Source organism: Barbus barbus (genome assembly GCF_936440315.1).
Source record: "Barbus barbus genome assembly, chromosome: 27".
NCBI classification, from domain to species: domain Eukaryota; kingdom Metazoa; phylum Chordata; class Actinopteri; order Cypriniformes; family Cyprinidae; genus Barbus; species Barbus barbus.
This window is the reverse complement of record NC_136755.1, coordinates 24,291,627-24,315,701: the sequence shown is the minus strand read 5'-3', so window position 1 is coordinate 24,315,701 and position 24,075 is coordinate 24,291,627. Positions and strand designations below refer to the sequence as shown.

Here is a 24,075-nt window from a genome sequence, read left to right as displayed (position 1 = left end):
AGGCCCTCCGGAAGCAGAATTGGACACTTGATTTACAGTGACAGATGAAGAGCAGTGAGTAAAGTGCATTTGATATAATTTTTTAATACAACAACTTTACCGTGCTTTTGGTTTGGATGCTAATATACTGTAGTTATCGTTATAAGTGTGAACTGGCATTCGGGATGTCTTCATGACATGAATGCTACTTTCTCATTTATAATGCATGTGTGTCAGAATTGGGTAAAAATCTTATTTTTATTTAAAAATACAATGTATATATACACAAACATCAAGTGCTAAAATGTAATAAAAAAATGCAAAAGAAAAAAACTGGATCCATCAAAACTTGATCATTTAGAATACAAGCAAGGGTTTGTGAAAACGACTTCAAAATGAGTTATGGGGATTAAATGTAGGCCTGCTCTTAAAAATAAAGCTGCTTTATTGGCATCAATGGTTCAGTGAAGAACTTTTAACATCCATGTAAACTTGATGTTCTTCATGTTAAGAAAAAATAAATCTCTGAAAGGTTCTTTGGGAAATACAAAATGGTTCATCGATGGAATCATTGTAGAAACCTCCCTTTGGAAGCCTTATTTTAAAGAGTGTACTCAATCTGTCTAATTTTAAAGGTACGTTACACCCAAATCTGTTGCACAGATAAATGTCCTGTGGCATTCCATATCTGCATGAAACAACTGCGTCCAGCACATAAAACACTACTAGTGATAGTGAACACGTCCGAGTGTTCCTGTGCCGGTGACGAGTATATCTGGCTGTCCATTCCTCCAGATCTCCCTGACGATCCGTTCTCTCTCCTCCAGCCTCCTGGCTCTCTCCAGCTCCTCCGCTGAAGCGAACACGTTCACACTCTTAATGGTTCCATTTAATTGGGTCTGATCGCCCAAGGGACTCACAGTGACCACTGGGACTTCTAAGTCCTCGTCATCATCTTCCTCACTTTGGTCCTCTTCCTTGTCTTCCTCCTCCTCGCAGGACTCTTTAAGTCGTCTCTTGTCTGGTGAGGAGGGTGTTTTTGTTTTTGAACGCGGTCGGCAGGCAATGCCCAATATGAGGAGGACAAGGGCCAGCAGAAGACCTGAACACACACCCAACGTGAAGTACAGCGCGAAGCTCTCCATGTTCTCTGTGTTCAAAGAGAAGGAAAATTGTCAAGAACATGTCCAAGTCATTTCATCCCAGAATCAAAAGAAAGAATTAATAGATATATTAAATATTACATATGAATGTAGTTGGATTCTAAATGATAAATCAATTGACATTTTAAAGTCTATTTGAAATGGGATACTGAATTGAACTTGATATTCTATGCACTGTTCTGCTGCATACTGTACATTTTGGAAAATCCAGGAATTCCTTGCATACAGTATTCAAAATTTGCATCGTGTAAAAATCAAAAGTTTGGATGCACATGAATTTATATTTCTTATGATCTTGAAAACCTCTTGATCCAACTTCTATCATGACAACTCTCTGAAGATTTTAGCATGGTAATGGATATGACAATGTTAATGTATTTGATCTTGGTGGAATAGATCTGCTATGCTGCTGATGGTTATTGCTGTAGTTGTAGATTATTGCTGCTGCCGGAAGGCAAGTACAGGAATTTTCTACAGTCAATACATACACCGATATGGTGCTGTGAGCATTTAAGACATGCTGCTGCTACACAAATAGTATATAAAATAACCCAAAGCAGAGGTGGAGGGTTTCAAAGTAACTCTGAAAGCACGCTGTAAAAAGCTCTAGTGGATTTTAAACAGACATTTAAATATAAAGCAGCAAGCTCATTGGCTGCATATGCAACATGAACCAATCAGCTTGTGCCAAGTAGTTTCATCAGTTTTATCATCATCAGTTTTCATTAACAACCTATCAGCCTGAACCATCCGCTTCATGGCAGAACTTGGCATTTGTAGATTGTAAATATATTTTCAATAGCTGTACTCTACCATTCAAAAGCTCAGAGTTAGAAAGATTTTTAAGTCTTTTATACTCACAAAGGCTTTGATCAAAAATACAGTAAAAACAGTCTAATACTGTGTATTATTATTTTAATTTAAAATATCTGTTCTAATGATCCTTCACAAATCATTCTATTATGCTGATTTCTAGTCATTTTAGTTTCAATTTAGAATTTTTAAATATTTATTTTCCTAGACTGACCTGACACTGAAGAAAAAACCCCATAGAAAAAGAGAAACGTCTTTAGGAACATTTAAGCCATTTCTCATGAAGTCAGACGTGTGAAGACAAATCAAACAGAACACTTAAGTCCATGGAATGGGTTGTTATTTTCTTCTTGGGGTCAGAAGTGTGATGGGGCCCAAATCTATAGAAGTGCCTTTCACCGCTTGATATCTTAAGCTGCACAGTAATGAGTGGTTAGTGTTGAACACTCTTACCTGTTATATGGGCGTAAGTAGCCATGCTGTTACTCAGCAGCTCCATGTCTTTCCGTATGGGGTTCATATTGGCTTTATCTGGCAGACTGATTTTCCTTTCTCTTGCTTTCTTCTCTACTTCACCTTGACCCCTGTGGTAGAACAAAATACATATATTTCAGAAGCAGCAGACATACAGTTAAGAAAAACCCCAAAACAAGCTTCTGGATGTTGTGGTTGGTAACCTTCATGTCACTCTTCAGTTGCTAGGGTGTTATGATTAGTTGCTGATTTTAGGAAGCCTATCATTCATGTTTGTAGCAGAAACAGTGTTGAGTTGCATGAAAAGTTTAATACTCAGTGTTAGGGCTTTTGAAAAAGCAACAGTAATGCTTGCTTCAGCATTGCAAGGACAGCTAAAACAACATGCCCTGCTATTCATAATTAGACAAATAGGCCCTAACTTATTTATTTTGGATCCTGAGGCTGAAATTGCGCTAACTGTGCCATTAAGCAGCATTATATCAGTCTCTTTCCACACAGGCCATTTGTAACCGCTGTTGTTATTGCCATTGACCCAGGTCTCACTCTTTGCTCCTAGACAGACTTTCCCATGTTTCCCACAGGAACTGAGATTCTGTGAGGATGTTCACATGCTGCTCGGGGTCTGCTTGGGACTCTTCCCTGGGAAACTGGGAAGGATCCAGCTTGTGTCACTCTTTCCGAGATGGAAAAGAGGAGGGGGAGAATTAAAGCTGAACATCTGGATTTTCCAAGCTGGAGCGAGAATCTCCTCCGGCCCAAGCGAGGAAACGATAAAAGCATCAGGCTATAAATGCAGTGACTCCCTGTGTGCGTCCACACCATAAAAGCCGCAGACGCTGAGACCATGCCGGGATCACGGAAGAGGTGCCATGTTATTTTCTTCCTGTTTGTTTCCTCTTGGGGCCTGTAATTACAGCAAATCTAAGACATCAAGGCCCAAAGTCTCAGCCGCCCCGATCCCTATCTGCCACACTCTTGGCAGGACTAGGGCACATATTTAAGGACACTAGAGTGAAGCACATTATGTTGGCTGTGATAATTTGTCTTTATTTAGCTTTCCATTGGTCAGAATGTCTGCTAATTATCCTCACAAGTGCCTGAAGTTATGCTTTATTGTGTAGAGGTTGCTGATCTTTCATAGCTCATTAACTTAATGAAGCTCTCATTTACGTGTAATTTCAGTTATAATTTCAGATGTAATAATCACAGTAATAAATAGACACAATTAAAATTTAAGTTTCAGTATAAAGTGAAATCTCATTTGTTTGCTTTTTCTCTCTTTGCTTCAGAAATAAAAAAAAAGACAGAAATATATTAAAATTTTCTCAATTATTTCCACAAATCCAAATTAAAATCAGATTTTCATCATATTTTTTTCAATTATGTTTTTAATTTAAAATATATATATAAATGTTATTGAATATACTACTATTACTAATTATTATTATTATTAATATTAAATGTAATATACAGTATTATTTAATAATAATAATAATAGTGGTGGTGATGATGATAATTATATAATAATAATATTGTTTATTATTATTATTAAAAACATTTCTGTTATAATAATGGTAACAATTATAATACTTTATATATTTTTTAGCATACAATCAAATTTGATGATCATACAAAAAGATAATATAAATATTATTGAACATAATAGTAATAATTATAATAATATCAATTAGCAAATTTGATCAAAACAAAGAGCATATTTTAAACAATAAAATGTTCATGATACTTGAAGTAATTAAATGTTTAAATGCAAAAAAAGAATGAGCTTTTCCTGTGGCGTCTAAGTTTTGTTATTCTCTGCAGTCCTGTAAAGCCCCTCCAGTGTGGTTTAGCAAACGCAAACTACATTCCCTTACATAAAAGACAAACAGGAACTAGGATACCAGGAATATGAGATTACACTTGAAGCTTGTAAACATTGTCAAGTCCTGCTCTAAGTATCAATTAGCGTGGGACGTATGCCACAAGTTCCAAAAATATTCCTGTTAGTGACACAGCATACCAGACAGCGGCTAAATGACCTGCGTTCTGCCCCACAGCCGTGAGTCAGGGACAGTTCGACACAGGACAAAACATCTTAAACATACCATCAGACACCTGTCAGAGCCTTTCCCAGAAGAGCAAACCTGCAGAAGGGCATGTAGCAGCAGAACCCGCTGAACTCATGCTTTTCTGCATATTCTCCCTTCAGCAATCTTTAAAAGCATCTTTTTTTTTTTTCCAAGCGGTATTACATGGTTACATTATTAACAACGTTAACTGCCAGACCACAAAAACGGTTTTTAATGCATGTTTTCAATGACTTTTTTTTTGTAGTCTGTTCCAAGAGGTTTAAGTATTCAGTCATTTATAGAATGTAAGAAATTTGGTTTGCAAAGAGTCACTGCCTTTTTATGTATATAGTATTTTCTTGATCAAATAAATAACTGCATAACACACAAATATATAGTTGCTAGGGAATTGTGGGTTGCTAGGTTGTTTCTACGCAGTTGCTAGGGCTTTGCTAATGTGTTATGCAATGTCTAGGCTGTTGTGAGTAGTTGCTAGGGTGTTGCTATGGAGTTCCTTAGATGTTGTGGGTATTTGTTTGTATTATCTTGTAGTTGCTAGGGTATTATGGGTGGTTGCTATGTTTTTTTTACGCAGTTGCTAGGGTGTTTTGAGTGGTTGGTAGGTTGTTTCTTCCCAGTTAATGTTTAGGGCGTTGCTATGCAGTTGCTAAGGTGTTGTGAGTGGTTGCTAGGGAATTGCTATGCGGTTTCTAGGCTGTTGTAGGTGGTTACTAATCTGTTTCTACGCAGTTGCTGTGGGTGGTTGCTAGGGCATTGTTATGCAGTTGCAAAAGTGTTGCTATACAGTTGCTAGGATGTTATGGGTGGTTGCTAGGGCATTTTTAATGCAGTTGCTAGGGTCAGAAGAGTCTGGCCTTATAAGTCTCTGTGATATTCTGATTTTTAAATGATTTACAGTGTTTGGTGATATTGTGGTTTTTAAATGGTTTATATGGTGATGTTCTGGTTTTCTGGTTGATAAAACTAGAGTCACTCCTTCAGTGTAAATCTGTGGGATTTTTCACCTGGTTATATTTTTTGGCAGACAAAAATCTACAATTGAAACAGCAAGTTTTTTTAAACTAAACTAACCCACTCATATTACATTTTTGATACATCAAAACAATTTCAGAAGTCAAAGATAGTTTTGATGTTTTATTCCTTTAAAAAAAATGAACTATTTGATATCTTACCTTTTCTAACGAACCATCAATTCTATCCAGATTGTCCTGGTGGAGGAAAGATGAGTCCCGTATCCAGAGGCGCAGTGACCTCACACACTGTCAGATGAAGAGGGAACACAAAACGCTGAGAGGTGCTTTAGCTCCAAACACACGCTCTTTCTCTCTCTACTCACACTTGTCTGTGCCTGACATCAGGAGAAGCAGCAGAAGCAGCAGCCCTCTGTACTCACACATACACAGCGGCTCTCTCACTGGGACCAGACCATAGAAAAGCAGTTTAGGCAAAGGGAGGTGTTTCCTGTCAGAGGGGAAAATAGAGTCAGGGAGGGGCAAACGATATGAGACTACAATTTACACCCTCGGGATGGCAGTGCGATCCAGGCCACATTTCACGCCCGCTGGTCACCAGATTAGTGGAAACCTCTTCTTCAGGTCCACACATGTATATTTGAGTGTGTTGTGTGGGTGTGTAAACCACTGAAAATCACACTCAGACAGACTATAGATGCTGTCTGTAGTAGCTCAAAAAGTTTGTACGTATGGTCTAGTATTGTAGTTTATACATTATACAGTGGCCTCAAAAATATTTTTAACGTTTTAATTTCAAGGACCCAAAAATATGATATTCCCTATATGCGAAAGACCCCCTTTCTAATAATTCAAGCCCCATTTATACCTCATACTAAGAAAAATTTTATGAAATAATGAAGATAATTTAAAAAAACGGTACAGTTTTTGTTGTACTAAATCATTCAAATGTTATCTTTACTGTTAGATGTATAAACCTGAAGATAACTCAATTCAAATGTATGTATATATATATATATATATATATATATATAATGCTTTTCACAACAAATATGGGTACAAATCAGTTTTACAGAGAATACCAGTGAGCAGCTAAAGGCAATAATGGTGAGGAAAAACTGTAGTAAGATACAAAACAAAAGCGAAAAACTATGAAAAAGTGGCTTTTTTTTTACATTAATTTCTTCATTTATGTCTTTATTTGTTACTGATGAAAACTAAGGCTCTCATTGAAATAATTAATCATATGATTCATGAAATGCTAAAATCTGAAAAAGTGAATTTACACTTTTTCCCCCTAATTTTTAAGCCACTCTAAAATTAACTAAATTAATCAATAAATGTCTTTTGCTTTATAAAACTAAATATTAAACCTTTACTTTTTTTTGTCATTTCAAAGCACAAACACAAAAACATTTAACAAAAATAAGTGTCATTAGTTTTATATTTTCTCATACACACTACTGTTCAAAGTTTAAGTAAAGTAAATTACACTAATATAATATATTTTAACACATGGATGAAAATGAAAAAGATTGCGAACTTTATATGTTACAGTAGTAAACAGTTAAGCTTAAATTGTAATAATGTTTCACAGTATTACTGTTTTAGTGTATTTGTAATGCATTTGTCATTTTAAATTAAAAATTTTTCCCCCAAAATTAAGAATCAATATTGTGCACTTTGCATTTCTGAGAACATTAAAATCTCTAAAACGCCAGTTGATTAAGACTTTTTTTGCACAATCAAGCCCTTCTCACTTTTTCTTCAGAAAATAGTCTTTACACTATGAATATTTAAAAAGGGAGCCAAAAGAAATGTCCTGTACCACATGCAGAGCTCAAAAGTAATAAGTACCAAATGTAAAACTCAACCCAGCCTCTTTATGTTTGTTTGTCTTCACTTTCAACATTCAAACACGCCCCTAAATGATGTGTCTTTCAGCATGTGTAGGCTTGAATGTCTGTATTTATGTAGCACCGTGGTCCTGCGAGACACGACATTTCGTTCCACTATATGTCCCCACATGTAGCGGAATGACAATAAAGCTCAACTTGACTTGACTTGACTTGAATAAGGCTGACCGCTCAATCTCTGGGACAGGCCACGTCGAGCATGCCAGAAAGATCTCTATCTGTTGAAGGGTTAACCCTGTGGGGTGGAACAGGAAATGTCTGCAGTGGGCACAGTGCCTGGTGCTTCAGGCTATGGCTGGATTTAAAAGAGCTCTTTGTGTTCCCGTCTGACGAGAGTTAAACACCTGAAGCGACTCTTAACCGAATGGCGTCCTGAGCTTAGCAACAGCCAATGAAAACCTGTGAACCGTGCTCCTCAGATAAGTTGGAGATAAAAGGACATAATGTGGGCAGCATGCTGGGAAAAAGCTAAATACAAGTTGAGTTGAATTGTCCATTGAGATTAAACACCTTGAACATCATGCACCAGCATTTAAATCCTTAAAAAGGATTTTCCCCTAATTGGGACTCAAGTTTTTCATAAGCAACATGTGTAATTTTCATGTTGTGCAATGTTTTTTACCAGAATATTCCTGTGTCCGGACAGGAATGAGGTTTGAGTCATTGCAAGGACGATGATTATGTGGTCACTGAAAATCCTGCATCCTCATACGCAATGCCAAAACATATGTAGCATTCTGGAAGCAAAATAACATTGTTCCAAAATAAGATGTAAAATCTCTTGCCATATTGGCTACAAACTGAGACAAAAACAGAAGAATGAGACTATTTAGGAGACAAAAGCATTTGAACTATTCTGTTTGTTAGTCTAATTTGAAGGCTCGGGTTAAAAGAATGGTTCATTCTAAATTTTAAATGTGTAACAGAGGCGTTTATTAAGGTGTTTTATACTTCAATCCGCTGCTTCTGGCTAAAAAACATGTCCTCTATCTAGTATATCGCTTTCAACATTGAAAAAAGTATTCTGAATCAGGGGAGAAATATGCACAGATCAAGCACAGTTTACAAGCAAAAAGTTAAAAACTGTTCTAAACAAATATGTTGGTGGATTTTGATGTGAGAGGACAACAGGGGATGGACTTTTTCCACTTCATGGATTAGAAACACTAATCTAAATTATTTAATCGGAAGCAACGGTTGAAAGCTAAAATGTCTTCATTTTTAAATTTATTTGACCTTTATTTAACCAGGAAGCCTCATTGAGATTTAAAATCTCTTTTACAAGAGAGAACCGGCCATGGTAATAGCCATACAGTAAGACAATTTTAAAATAATAAAATACAACAAGTACACATTCCAAGAATATTTAAACATATCCTCTCACCAAAAACAATCACAAGCTTCCAATAAATTCATTTAAATTCACAAATAGACATATTTATCTAGTTTTAGATCTTTTTGCAAATTATTCCATGCCCAGGGTGCATAAGAAAATGCAGTTTTCCCCAGGTACGTAAAAAAGCAAACACTTGGAAGAGCATAGCTGGTAATTGCCAGAACAAAGACAAAGAAGAGTACAGAGATAAGCTGGAAGTTTACCTAACATTGCTTTATAGATAAAAATGTACCAGTGCTGTTTTCTACATATAGCTAATGATGTCCAACCCACCATCTCATATAGAATGCAATGATGAGTACAGGATTTTGCATTTGTAATAAAACGTAGTGAAGCATGGTAAACCGAATCAAGGCTTGTTAAGATAGAAGAGACCGCATGCATGTATAATTTATCACCATAGTCAAGCACAGTTAGGAAGGTAGCTTCTACAAGTTTCTTTTTGGCATTAAAAGTAAAATTAGATTTATTTCTAAAATAAAAGCCAAGCTTTAGTTTGAGCTTCCTGATTAGATTAGCAATATGTACATTGAATGAAAGTTTATCATCAATCCAAATGCTCAAGTACTACAACCCGAATTCTGGAAATGTTGAGACGTTTTTTAAATTTGAATAAAATGAAAACTAAAAGACTTTCAAATCACGTGAGCCAATATTTTTAATTCACAACAGAACATAGATAACATAAATGTTTAAACTGAGAAATTTCACACGTTTATCCACTAAATGAGCTCATTTAAAATTTGAAATGGTCTCAAACAGGTCTCAAAAACGTTGACATGGGGCAACAAAAGAGCTTAAAAAGCAAGAAATTTTGAAAAGATTCAGCTAGGAGAACATCTAGCAACTAATTAAGTTGATTGACATCAGGGGCCTCATTTATAACCATTGCGTACACACAAAACCTGCTCTGAAAGAGGCGTACACCACTTCCTACGCAAAAGGTGGGATTTATAAAAACAAACTTGACGGGAAAATTTGCACACCTGCATGCAAACTCTGACCCATACATACGAACCCTTTTTCCAGGAGTGAGAAAATGAAGTAAACAAAGATTTTAAACTCTGTTTTCATGTCGATATACACATTTACATTAAACATTCCACTCTCATAAAGTAAATAAGCACTGAAATTACATAAAGTCATTATGCAGATTTTTAAACAAAAATTAGGCTATATGAATTTGTAGTGGATGCACTTCATCACATTTCCTGTGGCATGCTTTGTTTTAATGACAGCGAGGAGTGCTGTAGGTGCACACAGTAATTCATCTTTAAACTGCAGATCTCATGTTATGAGAAAATATTTTTAGCGAGAAGAATGATCAATGATGCGCACTAACTTCGATATTATGGCGGACGCTGCTAGATACTCGGTGGTCGAATGGTCCATTGTCCAGTTGAATAGGTCCAATGATAATAACCTACTGTAAAACCGCAGCTGCACGAAGGTGTTAATGTCGTGTGAAGGCATCGCCACAACATTATGAAAAATACCACTTTATTTGAAGGATACAGGCATTAAATTTGAAATGAGCTCATTTTGTGCATAAAATTGTAAACATTCGTAATGTTATCTATGTTCTATAGTGAATAAAATATTGGCTCATGCGATTTGAAAGTCTTTTAGTTTTCATTTTATTCACATTTTAAAAAACGTTCCAACATTTCCGGATTTCGGGTTGTAGTAAGAAGGTACTTTTTCAATAATTTTACCATCAGATGTAAAAATACCAAGATTATCAAGTACTTGGGACTGAGCTTTTGAAAAAACCATAACTGTTTTCTGTGAATTTAAAACAAATTTTAAACTAACCAGAGCATCTTCCAGTGACTGAAATGCAATCTGAAGCTCTTTCACCGTCTGTGTCATAGATGGAGCAAGTGTATAAACTATAAATAATAGTATCATCAGCATAAAAGTTTTTTTTTTTTCCTTGAATGTCCTTACCCAAATCATTTATATAAATAGAAAACAAAATAGGTCCAAAACGTAACCCTGGGGGACCCCTTTATATATATATCAAGAAAGTCAGATTTGAGATCCCCCAAATGAACACACTAAGTCCGATCTACTAAATAATTTCTAAACTATTTCAATGTCCCAGAGGGGCATTGCACAAAAGGGATTAAGCTGGAATTTTCCAGTTATCCTGGTTGAATTTAGCCCTGACTAAATTATATTATTATGGAGATTTATTCTTTGCAGCTAGCCTACTCCAGAGCAGGCTAACAACCATTGGTCTAACTCTGACCAATAGGAACGCATCGATATTACCGTTGACACTCTCACATCCAATTAGTTGACTTTATTATTAGTCCAAAAATAAAAGTATACAGAAAATATAACTTAAATTATTAAATAAAAAAATAGGCTACAACCAACTGTATTTAATGTATTGTACCCAAAATGTAGGCTAATGACCTTTTTTAAGATATATGAAAACATTTTAACATAGTTGCCACTTGTGCATTCAGTTGATCAGCAGTTTCTAGCCATGCAGCTTTTCTCTCTGAATTTCAAGTCAGGTTTTGGACTTTAATCCCCGCTTTTCTTAGTGTCTTTTATGAAACAGCCCTCTGGTCCGAAACCAGTATTGCTAAGTTTGTTTAGCAGCAATTCACTGACTCAAACGCCTTGGATAGATCCTTAAATAAGGCTGCGCAGTACTGTTTTTTTTTTATCCAGAGTACCAATAATTTAATTTAACACTACCGTAGCAGCAGTAATGGTAGTATGGCCAGTTCTAAAACCAGACTGAGAAGAGTTTAAAATATTATCAAATAAAATCTGTTTAATGATGGATTTGTCTCTTACAGACATGCAGATTTTTGTTTTACAAGACATTAGTTGATGTACTGGAGTGGTGTGGATTACTTGTGGATTATTGCGATGTTTTTATTAGATGTTTGGGCTCTTATTCTGACGGCACCCATTCACTGCAGAGGATCCATTGGTGAACAAGTGATGCAATGCTAAACTTCTACAATTCTATTATGATATAGAGACAAACTCATCTACAACTTGGATGGTCTGAGTATATTTTCATTTTTTGGTGAACTACTACAAACTAGAACTTATTTGATGGCTCATTATACTGTATGTTTATAATTCAAATTGCTATGTACTTGTATATCTTTATCCCCAACAGCTTGCCATGTTAGAAGATTACTGTCCAATCCAATATGGGACTGTTCTCTTAATTATTTATATGATCGTCTGAAATTATCACCAGTCCTGATCTTACAAAACTTTTGCAATTAAAAAACATGAACTGAAACAGTCATTATACTCCAAACAATGTTTGAACTGCACAAATAAAGGCTGTAAAGTACCAATATTTGCACACAAACAATTATTGTGATTCAAATATAGTTGTGGTTGAGAGATAACTGACATCGCAATTACGAGACAGAACAAATATTAAAAGTAAAAAGATGTGTTGTTTAAACAAACACAATGTCAACTTAAGGAACTCATCGATCAATGGTTATTTCAATGTTTATTGCTTTTTCTAACCACTAGAGTAGTGCAAACTAAACAGAAAACTTTTCCCACACTTTTCCTATAGATGATCTTCAGAGCTCTTTCAGTCTACAACTAGCAACATTTTCAAAGTAAACTATGGATTACATTTTGCTCCATGATTGCATTAGGCCTACTTAATGAAAATCAATACTGCACATTACAAAACCATATATTTGCAAGACAAACATGAGTTTCTCATAAAAACTATTTTTTCTTAGAGTATTCTTTGCGTCCACCGCTTGCTCCAAAGTTTCGCACGCGGTGTATTTTGGCGAGCTGGGTCTCTATTGTCTCTATAATGTTCATGTGGTCTGGGATGTGGACGTAACGCACGTTTCGGCCCGTGATGAATAAGTCATCCATACTGGACACACGTCCACGTCTGTCCCTGTACAGAACCTTCTCCAGCCGGATGTTCATGAAAGCATCCACGTTAATAACGCGTCCCCTCGCCGTGCTCTCATCTCGCAGGTCAACTGTGGTCACCTGGCCATGCAGCCCCTGCAGGAGAATCACCAGACTGTTCTCAGCGATGGTGCGTTCACGAATGGAATGGCTCACGTCCATGTTCACCTGTGCACAGAGAAGTCATTAACATGTGGACAATGTCATCTGTCTTACAGTGTGAGTAATTTAACAACCCTGCTGACAGACAAACCACACATTGCATAGGAAATATGCAAATTAGGTTTGTTGTCTAACAAGGTGTAATCCAGAATGAAAAGCAAAAATGTTAAATGCAGTAACTTTAATGAATAAATATGGATGTATTTATCTAATATTACAAAATATCAAAGTATTTAAAGCCATTTTAAAGCACAAAAACATACAACAAAAAGTAACACAAACATAAGTTACATTCAACATATATATATATATATATATATATATATATATATCTGTGTGTGTGTGTGTATGTGTTTCCTGTTACAGTGCACAGTTTGGAAGTAACTTAGTATTGAAATAGTGTCTTGACTAACCTAGATACATGCTAGAAAAGTACTAGTAACGAACAGTCACGAAAACAAGTTTGCACATATTAAGCTTTCCTGCTTTATCTTTAACGTCCTTATTGAGGCACGCGAGATTTGTATTCATTCAAAGACGAAATAATTACAAAATCGTTTAATTTTGAACCCAGAATCAGTCATAAATTCCACTTGAGGTAAAAGTATTCGTTTTATTACCTTGCTTTGTGTTGTCTAACATGCTCAAAACATCATGTTTACGTCCTTGAATGGTTTCGAGCGCCACGCTTTGTCGCAGAGGAGAGTGACGTCATCAAGAGGTTCCTGACCGAATCGCGCTCCCTCTAGCGAGTTACTAACCAGTTATCATCCTTTGTCAGTGATTATTTCTCAGGGTAAGTTTATTCTTGAAAGTTGATCAAGGAGAAAAAGGTTTACTGCTGTACCGGGGCACGTTGTCACATGTCTGTATTATATGTTATTTAATGGCTAAATCTGAACAGTAAAACAATGATGAAACAATAAAGCAGTAAAAATGCCAAAGATAACATGCAAAAATACCAAACTACTCTTGTAGTGGTTTGTAGTAGCTAATTATTTAAATATAAAAAAATAATAATAAATTATTCCCCCACACCCTTATTTGTTGATTTTTATGTGAAAACCTTATTGTACACAATATCTAGGCTATACATTAAAAAATGTACTTCGTTAAACGTGTTGTGCTGACTTGGAAAACATAATATAGAGAATGTCAATAAATAGATAGATAAAAATAAATCTACCCCATGTGACATCTTGCCCCAACCTGTCATATAAATTATCCGGAGAACACAATTCAACATTTCAGTCTTTTTATATTGAAGGTGATATTGTCAACACTTGTCTGAATGTATGCTGGTGTGGTTTTCTGTCAACAGAATTAAACTCTGTTCCACTGAACTCAAAATGCTTGATGTTCATTGTTTTGCTGCAATTAAACTAGATAAACAGATCAATCAAATAAGACACAATAAACTGACATTATAGATGCAAGTGTTTTTTATGAATACAAAAGAAACATTCAACATTCATAAACAATTTTTTCAAAAGGTTTAAAACATCACATAATTTAGGAAATCATAAACAACCCGTTATAGTGCGATTTTTGCTTCCAGCTATTTCTTAATCATTTTTTTGAATGTATAAATGCCAGGCATTTCCAAAACTACCATATTTTTCTGTAATCTTTCAGAATTACCACATGTATCCTGACTCACAGTCTACAGTCACTGACCTTTAGAGCTCATCCATCATAGCCAGCAAGTCGCCCCCTTTGTTCCCGGGTCCCTCTGTCAGGCTTCCCTCTTCATCAAACTCTCCTGCTATGCGTGCCAGCTCAGTACTGGCCAGCTGATCCTGAGAATACCAAGGTAAACATTTTTTCAAAAAGTGATTCATATTGAGCCATTTACTGAAACTTAGAGTTTGGTGTTAATAAATCATTAGTAAATGTATGAGAGTGTTAATAATGTTGTCAAAAAAACCTATACATTCTAATGATGTTGTTTGAGATTACTACAAACTCAGTATGTACTTATATGTACTTAACTGTCTAGGGCAGGTAATGCTAAAAGATTATTCCAAACTCATAAAAGGGAAAGAGGAAGTGGTGTGTGGCCAAGTATGGTGACCCATACTCAGAATTTGTGCTCTGCATTTAACCCATCCAAGTGTACACACAGTAGTGAACATACACCCGGAGCAGTGGGCAGCCAATGCGGCGGCGCCCAGGGAGCAGTTGGGGGTTCAGTGCCTTGCTCAAGGGTCTCACCTCAGTCGTGGTATCGAGGGTGGAGAGAGTGTTGGTTATTCACTCCCCCACCTACAATCCCTGCCGGACCTGAGACTCAAACCCACCACCTTCAGGTTACAAGTCCAACTCTCTATCCATTAGGCCACGACTGCCCCAAACATTCCTGAATTAGCAGGAACAAATTTGCGGTTGCATCTTTTGGTGTTAACTTCCCAATAACTTAAATTTAAAAGGAATTAAAATCACATGCCAAAAACCTCTGCGTTAAGCTCGCTCTGGAGCAATGCCGGAGTTTCTTAGTTAATGATAGTAGATTTTACTAGTAGCATTCCCAGCCCTGAGCAACAAAATATAGTAAGACGAGGACATGAGAAGATATGTAAAGTGCATGACACAGCACCTGCGTGGCTTGTATGTTAACGACTCGAGATGACTGATGCGCCGTTCCTTCTGAAATTCCTCTGAAAAACATTGAAAGAGATTGGTTAGTTACAATAACAAAAATGTTTACCTGTGATTTTCAATCAGTGGGGTGTTCCAGAAAGCAGGTTATGTGACACACCCGGGTATGCTTAAGGGTAAGTAAGCAGATAACCTCAACTTTCGGTTCCAAAAACAGAGGTAACTTTCAGGGTATGTAATTAACCATAGCAACTTGCTCTCTGAAGATAACCTGCTCCGGAGTAGGTTCTGTTTTAGGGTTAGCTTACTTCAGAGATATCAGCGCATGTGTGCATGACTTACTAACAAGACTCCAGTGGGCGTGACAGATAGCGCACAATATTATATATTATTACAATAAGTTATATATATATAGTATGATATGTAAATTATAAAGCGCTAATATAAGTAAAATATAAGGTAATCTATTATAATATGGTTATTATATTTATTGTATTGGCATAATAGTTATCTGCTTAAATTATAAGGTAATGTTTATTTTATTATATATGTTTGTTATATTTTATTATCATCTCACACATCATGGATCTGCATTTTCTATAATGTATTTCTATAATAAAAATACATATCTGATATGACTTATTATATAACTAGCATCAAACAAACAGACCTTTGAACAGAAGAAGAAGAAAGAAGCAGTATGGGCACTTTTGGTTAGCATCCGTTTCCATAGTGACTCGTTGATTCATGCTCTATTGAGAATGTCTTGCGTGTTAACCAGGAACATACTCTGGGTTGAATGAACTTACTCCTGGACTCGTTTTTGGAACCACATACCTCGAGTAAGCAAGGTTTGGGCTGATAAACTGAGAGTTCAGGGTTTAGCAGATGGTAAATTAACCCTGCTTTCTGGAACACCCCCCAGCCCTTTGTGAAAAAACAACAAAACAAAACTACATACTACCCAACTTATTTATTTCTCTATTCTTTGCAAGACATTTGCACGTTTTTTCTGTATTGGACTGTAGGTAAATCCAACTCACCCAGCATCTTTTTTTTTTCTTATAAAATAAATCATTATTATTTCGCTGAGAAACCACTCACTAATGAATCAAACTGAATTGCAAACAATTTCAGACCTTTACGAATCTGGCAACACTAGTTCTTTTCTGAACAACTGATAGAAAGAACACATGACTTGATTATTGAAATGTTTCATAAAAATTATTCTCAGGTCAGTGCTAATTCACATTCACATATAAAGATTTACCAATATTGGGGCTTGTACCCAAAAATGTCTAGCAACACTCCATATTGTGTGTATGTGTGTCTTTGTCAGCCGTTTTTTTTTTTTTTTTTTTTTTTTTTGTATGTATGCCTCTATAGTTTTTATTCATTTGTATCTTAGTTTCAGTTATTTTAGTACTTTGTTAAACCAAATGAGAACCATTGCCTTGGCAAGTTTTTTTTCCCCACCATTATTATTATAGTTAAAATTCTGAATAAACTTAAAATGTAATAATGTCAATTTTATTTCACATATATTTATATTTATATATATAAGATCCAAAAAGCATAAAGAAGCAACATAAAAGTACAACAGAAAATCAATCATGCCTTCGAGGTTGTGTGTGGCTTGTTTCAGGATTATGTCTGGATTAGTAATGCTTACATGCCCTCAGGTTCACTTTGAAACCAGCATCCACATTCGAGAGTTTCTGCTCCTCCATTCCACCCATCAGTTTAGCGAGCAAGTTGAGTTCCTCTGTGGCCAGAGGATTGGGCGTTGTATCTGCCTGTCCTCAACATGTTCAGATATTCACACAAAAACATAATGGCATCCAGAGAGCATTGAGTTGCAACAATAAGCTATACTCTTGGAATCTTGTGTGATGCCTGCAGTGAGGGTGTTGGATCCATTTCTTCAGATGAGGGTGTGCCGTACCTGCACAAACGTCAACAGAGATTCACATATACATACAAACATTCATATATATACATTTGTGGTTGGTAAGATAAAAAAAAAATGTTTTTAAAGAGTCTTAAAAGTATCTTTGCTCACAAAGGCTGCATTTATTTTATTGGAAAAATAAAGTAAAAACCATAATTATGGTTAATAATTATGATCGCGATTAATCATTTGACAGCACTAAATTTAAATATATGTAATACATAAAAAAATATATGTACTGTATTTTGTTTACATGTGAACAATATTGCAATTTTAATTGACTAATTTTGATATTTTGGTGCCCAAAAATATGACTCTGTCTCCAGAAAGGTGAAATGAGCCCTGGCGTACAACACTTGTGTGGCTTCCTCCACTGGGAAACCTTGTCCTCCTCACCTCTCGGCCTTTAGCATTAAAACACCTGTGAGACGAGAATGTTTAAAGGAATTCTGAAGAAACAAAGTGACTGTTTGCGTATGGGTGTGTATGACTGTCACAATGCGATCTTATTTCCATGAAGCCTCTGTGTTTTCCAGTGAAAATCCACTGATGAAGAACTCTTTATAAGAATATAAGGATCCTGCCTGTGACCCTCGACCTTCATCTGCCTTATCTGATTAAACCAGGAACCTCAAATCCGTAAGGCACCGGCCCTGCGGTCTGCAGTACAAAATGGCCGTTTGGGTTCTGGATTTTTTCTTTCAAGAAATTGGAGACCTGATGAAAGAACATAATACAAAATCTCATGCAATCAGTAAGTGTCACTACAAGCGCATGACAGAATGACTTCGCTTGAATGTTCTTACAAAAAATGTCATGACACGGTAATGATTTGCATACAACCGTATGATCTCGCAGCAATCCATTTCAAATATTAATGACAACAAACCACTTACCCTGATTTGCATATCTTGAAAGAGAACTAGCAGCGTATGTCGGATGAGTTGAAACTCACCATCAGATAGAGGTGTGTATACCTTAGAAAGAGGTGCTTTTTTACTGGAAATATAATAACAATAACATTGGCACAGAAAAGAAACTTGATATGCCATGGATTTTAGATAGAATTACTTGACAACAACAACAAAGTTCATCTTTACAACATTTCTTAAGAATATATATTTTTGCGCATAATGAAACAAGATGTTTACACCACATTTAGAAACTAGGAGCAAGCTAGTTCTTGGTGGGCAACAGTGGACTTTTACCTCAATAAGCTGCCTCTGGGCTTTGTTGATCTGGTTAACAAGGCTGGGATTATCCCTCACCAGTTCCTTGATGGTGTCCGTGTGGTTGAAGGTGATAAGCAGTAAATCTTGTGGACGTGGACACAGAAACGATCTGATACTTAAAGGTCATAGTCATCAAATCGTAAAGCTACAATAAAGGCAACAACACAAATTTACATAGGAAATTGATAATAAATGTAGACTGTGAACATTTTTGTGCCACATAAACTGAAAAATGTGCTTTGATGAATGATTCCCTTAAGCATGGCAAACTGACATTTTAAGTTCAGTTAAGACTTAAATGTAAGAAGCCATGCAAACTGTTGCCTTAAAGTATTGGTGTTTTTCAAGGAAAAAAAAACCAAAACACATTTTCTTTTAAAAAAGCTGGACAACCAGTCCTACTTCTGGCCTGATGCATACTAGTACAATCAAGACCATTCATTTGCACTATATTTATTAAAGAACTTTAAGGAAGTAGTCTTAAAATGTATTTAATTACTGACACTATAATAAAACTCAATGCAAAAAAAAAAACAGGAATGTGATTCACAATTGTTTTTGCCTGGGGAGAGGGTGAGTTCAAACCTTTTCCATGCTTGCCGGATTTAGACGCATAATAGAGGTGTGTGCTAGCTGTGTCAAAACTGCCCGCAGGGCTCGGTGGGAGTACAGATCCTGCGGCCACAAGAGCTCTTCTAGAAAAGCCTTATTGAACATAGTGGCCACTATATCATTCATAACTACAGAAAGAGCATGAGAAAGATGAGTAGGAAAAAGAGAAACATTGAGGCAGGAGTCAAAACTTAAATATCCCACAGAAAGAAATAGACAGAATCTGCTAAAGTTTACATTATGAAAATGATTTTATCAGTTTATTATGGGTTTGGTTATGAAATACAGACATTATATTAACCTTAATATTGGATAATAAAATGTAGTATGATATGACTTTTTCCGATTATTGTTTGCTTTTCATACATGTGCTCTGTGTGGGTGACTTGTATAATTATTTATTTTTTAAAGAAACCCCTTATAATTTCACAACATTTTATTGATTCTTCCACACATGCTTTTTCTGTTACAAATAAGCTGCATGTAACATACATCAAAGATTTGGAAGGTAATGAATAAAAGAAAAAAAACTTTTCCTGCATGTCATCATCTGTCCAACGACCTGCAACAGAGCATTTAACCTGTGTTAAGGCCAAATTTCTGTTACATCTGAGCAAGCACTTCTCCTTCACTGAGTCTTACAACAGGACATAGTTTAGTGCAACTGAAAATTAGGCATGGTATGAATCTGTCAGTTAAGCAAAGTACCTTCTGACAGCAGCTGAGATCACATCAAATCATGCATGCAAATAGATATATTTCTAAAACAGTCATTATTTATAGAGATGGACAAGGCTACCTTTTTAAAGTAACTTACTAAATATTACCAAGATTTGCATAAGTCAAATATGCACAGTTATTGGCATGACATAATGGGAATAAGAGGGCTGGCAATCAATGGGACATCAATTGTGGAAGTTGTTTTTTTGGCGCTGATTATGTCAACCTTTCATTATTTGCTTTTATTTTATTGTTTGCATTTAACGAGTAGCCTGGTTTTCCCTTTTTGCAGCATTTGAGAATCAAATGAATTCATATAACATGTCTTTTTTTGTCTGTACTTTTGTTTTTATTTTCATAAAACAGACTAAAACGTCTCATCCGAAAGACGGTGTTGGCCCAGATCTGGCCCACATCTGGCCCGTGTGAAATCCATGTGGGCCGGATCTGGGCCAACACTGCTTGTTGTCTGAGCCAGAATGTAGATAATTTCTCCACCGAGGTTTATGATGAGCAAAGGAAGAGTTCTTTGAGACATGATGAAAAGAGCTATTGTACGGTTTTATTAGCAGCTCACTTCTTTAATAAATCACAGGAACAAGTTACTGCAGTTAGCGTGGCGCGTGTTTTTTTTTGCTGTTCAGTGTGATTTTTTAATGTTCAAGGACTCATGCTTTTTGTGTCTGAACAATTATAGACAAATCTGGAAAAAAAAATCTAATGTAGTTTGTGCTTTAGGAAGTTATGAGGCTGTACTGTTTATCATGGTTTCCAGCTGGTGTGCCCTCTTTAGCCATTAGAGGGCACTCTTCTCCATTCAGGTTCATTCTGTTATGAACTCCATTTCCCAGACTACATTACTCGAGCCCATTTGAGATGATTGGTAACAGCTGCTTCCATTTGAATCATTTGGGTGCTGCCTATATAAGCTTTGTTGTCTCTATCAATGTCACGGAGGTTTTGTATTGTTACACTGCTTTTGAGTTCTTTTGCCTTGTCCTCTGGAATTATTTATCTTTGTTGGACTGTTCTTGGACTGTTTACTTGGGTTTTGCCCTGTTTCAATAAAAGCTGCACTTGGATCTGTAACTTATAAGTCTCGGAGCAATTCATGTGACACTGTTAGCATGATGTTAGCTCTAAACTGTTGATGAACTGTGGATGATAAGTTTGTTAAAATGGTAGGAGTGGAATTTCTCTTTTGATATAGCAATGCTGAAAATGTTCAGTTTTACTTCAGCATAATCAGTGGCACAGTTTAACTCAATGTGTCTCAACTTGCCCTCATAGGCTCAATTTACCCCTCTTTTTTTTTTTTTGGAAAGCTATATTTTTAAAGCAGCTTGTTTTAGATTCAAAGTGGTTGTTCCCAAAGATGCACCACATCCTGGAATGTATGTAGGCTACATATTTAATTTGGACCCATTACGGTCATGTGCTCACTGTAAACAGACCGTAAAAACTGGTGTTTTTCAACGCAACCACTCTCCCCTATATTCTGCTGTATTATTCATTTATACATTAATTCTATATCGTTCTTTCATTCAGTTAATATTCTGTTAATTAATTTGAGACAGCAGGTGTAATTGTCATACTTTTAACTAGTAAAAAGAGTCCTTTTATAATTAATACAGTATGTATTTCCATTTTTCCAAGTTATGAAACAACTGTAAAAGACTAACATTCAAACATTTCAAATCAAACTTTTAGCTAACTGTTTTTTTAAATAAATGTATAACATTTAAAATGTGACAACTTGCCCCAAGCTGACATTTAAAAACATCCTGCTGCTGAAAACAGTGTATCCATTCAGTTAATATCTACCTTCCTCACATAGTAGGACTATACAATACCTTGCCGTTATTTTAAAGGTACCAAGATTATATTCTTGCTCTTAAAAACTTTATTAAACTTTAAACTGACAGATGAATTTGAAGATTTTGATATGCCGTCTGTACACAATGAATGAATGCAAACTATTACAGGGCTCATTTTACATTGTCTGTTTAGGCAAATGTAGTCAAATGCTGTATAACTGCCTCAGTTAAAGATGTAAAGTATATGGCAAGACTGCAAACGTCACCATTTTCTTTGACTTCTTGAACTGTCTGATGCCAAGGTCAGAAAAATTCAGTGCACGCTAATTGTAATCTTCTACAAATTATATTGCACTAGTAAGTATAATTATTTTTTGTTGTTGTTTGAAAATCTTGATCTATCACATTCCTAAATATGAAATGCATGTTTTGTGTGTTTATTTAGGCATGGTGGCTAAATGCAAATTACTTTTACAGGGAACTCTTGTAAACATTTGGAACTGTTGAAGTTTGGATTTCTCAAGGTATTATAGGTGATATTTGCTGTCAAGAGCAAGAAACTAGCTTTTAATGATTGCAAACATGTTTTACAATAGCAATGTTCAATAAAGTGACCAGTGATTTTAGCTCTTTTGAAACATTCAGAGACTCAAGATCAAATTACAGCCTAGATAATTATAAGCATTATAAATAACTCTTTTCATCTATATCATAAGATTATAAGTTTTATAAATAATTAACTGTTCATCTATATCAACTATCAATTTTTCAGAAGTATACTGTTGCTGAAGGAAACTAAATATAATGGGAAATCTTCAGTACCTTTCTGTGTTTATAGTGTAATAGCATTGTGGTAAGTAAGAAGAATATGGCAAACATAAAAGCATTTAGACTGATTGATTCTGAGAGTAAAGTATATGAGTGGCATTATATTTCCATATATTGAATATATTATTTTTTTGCAGGGTGGCTATCTTTACATGTGAAGGTAAAAAACGAGTCAGCACCTCTGAAACTCTCAGTTACAAGTATGTCAGTCACAAATGGATGAAGAAAATAGAAAATAGCACACTTCTATCGGCTATATCAATACCTGGAACACACCAAAGCAACAGATACTTAAGAACCTCCACACCAATTTTCCAAGCTTGGGGATTGCACAACCAACTGGATGCAGGCGTGCGTTTTTTTGACTTGCACATGTCCTCTGACAGCATCAAGTACGTTAAGACTGGAAACGTCCAGGAATCAGAGACCCTTATTTATTTTTTAAAAACTATGCTGACATTCCTTGTAAAACAGAAGAAAGAGACACTGTTGCTTAGAGTGAAGGGTGCTGTTGATCAAGTCACAAAATTGTTAAGGCATGATGAATTGTTAAGGCATGTGTGAAGAGAAAAAGAGATTCCAACATTGGGTCAGGTGAGAGGCAAAATAGTCTTAATTCAGAGTTCAACATTAGAATTAGGACTTTCTGCTCACATCACAGAATTGAATGCAGGCATGGATACAAAAGAAACACAAATGAGAGAAAATATCAAGTTAGCTTCACAAAAGTGTGAGCAGGAGATGATGCTCACATACACTGGGGCCAACGGAGAATCAGAGGAGCCACTTGAAATCGCAAAAAACACTGAATAAACAAGTTGACAATTGTCTCCTCGATCTTAAGGGAGACGCAAATAGACCACATTGTGTAGGTATTATTGCTATGGACTTCCCTGGTCCAAAAGTCATCCAAACAATCATCAATTTTAATGGAAAATTAGGGGAGGGGTCACAGATTATAGGTGACTCAGGTAGCAATGAAGATGTTGCTATGCCTGATTCTGACATTTTTGAGGAAGAAGAAACTTCAGCACAAAAAGAATCTCAATCCGCAGGAGAGGAACATCATGCAGAAGGTGGAGAAACCTCAGCACAAGAAGAATCTCAATCCACAGGAGAGGAACATCATGCAGAAGGTGGAGAAACCTCAGCACAAGAAGAATCTCAATCCACAGGAGAGGAACATCATGCAGAAGGTGGAGAAACCTCAGCACAAGAAGAATCTCAATCCACAGGTGATGAACATCATGCAGAAGGTGGAGAAACCTCAGCACAAGAAGAATCTCAATCCACAGGAGAGGAACATCATGCAGAAGGTGGAGAAACCTCAGCACAAGAATAATCTCAATCCACAGGAGAGGAACATCCTGCAGAAGGTGGAGAAACTTCTGCACAATAAGAATCTCAATCCACAGGA

The 24,075-nt window shown here is 36.0% G+C and overlaps 2 protein-coding genes and 1 pseudogene across 3 annotated transcripts; all 3 read right to left on the bottom strand.

Moving 5' to 3' along the window:
* Window positions 1–61: 61 nt before the first annotated feature.
* Window positions 62–5,938, bottom strand: LOC306847660 (protein eva-1 homolog B-like). Its single transcript, XM_079381738.1, has 3 exons — window positions 5,695–5,938; window positions 2,409–2,539; window positions 62–1,129 (listed from the first exon to the last, which is right to left on the bottom strand). The coding sequence occupies exons 2-3, from the start codon at window positions 2,473–2,475 to the stop codon at window positions 705–707; spliced, it is 492 nt and encodes a 163-aa protein (XP_079237864.1). The 5' UTR covers window positions 2,476–2,539; window positions 5,695–5,938; the 3' UTR covers window positions 62–704.
* A 5,161-nt stretch (window positions 5,939–11,099) lies between these two features.
* On the bottom strand, window positions 11,100–13,613 carry LOC306846757 (U7 snRNA-associated Sm-like protein LSm10). The gene is made up of 2 exons (XM_079380349.1): window positions 13,521–13,613; window positions 11,100–12,906 (listed from the first exon to the last, which is right to left on the bottom strand). Exon 2 carries the CDS (start codon window positions 12,898–12,900, stop codon window positions 12,538–12,540), a length of 363 nt encoding a protein of 120 aa, XP_079236475.1. The 5' UTR covers window positions 12,901–12,906; window positions 13,521–13,613; the 3' UTR covers window positions 11,100–12,537.
* Window positions 13,614–14,579: 966 nt separating this feature from the next.
* LOC306847463 (protein OSCP1-like) lies at window positions 14,580–20,551 on the bottom strand (annotated as a pseudogene). Its single transcript has 8 exons — window positions 20,473–20,551; window positions 19,267–19,421; window positions 18,658–18,826; window positions 18,346–18,426; window positions 18,063–18,166; window positions 17,765–17,870; window positions 17,187–17,294; window positions 14,580–14,699 (listed from the first exon to the last, which is right to left on the bottom strand). The product of its transcript is annotated as a protein OSCP1-like (transcript).
* Between the last annotated feature and the right edge of the window lie 3,524 nt (window positions 20,552–24,075).

Excerpts from the sequence above, each read along its gene's own strand:
- LOC306847660 (XM_079381738.1), bottom strand. The coding sequence starts at position 2,475 with ATGAACCCCATACGGAAAGACATGGAGCTGCTGAGTAACAGCATGGCT. Across the intron at positions 1,130-2,408 it reads TACTTACGCCCATATAACAG|AGAACATGGAGAGCTTCGCG; the intron begins GTAAGAGTGTTC and ends CTTTGAACACAG.
- LOC306846757 (XM_079380349.1), bottom strand. The coding sequence starts at position 12,900 with ATGGACGTGAGCCATTCCATTCGTGAACGCACCATCGCTGAGAACAGT.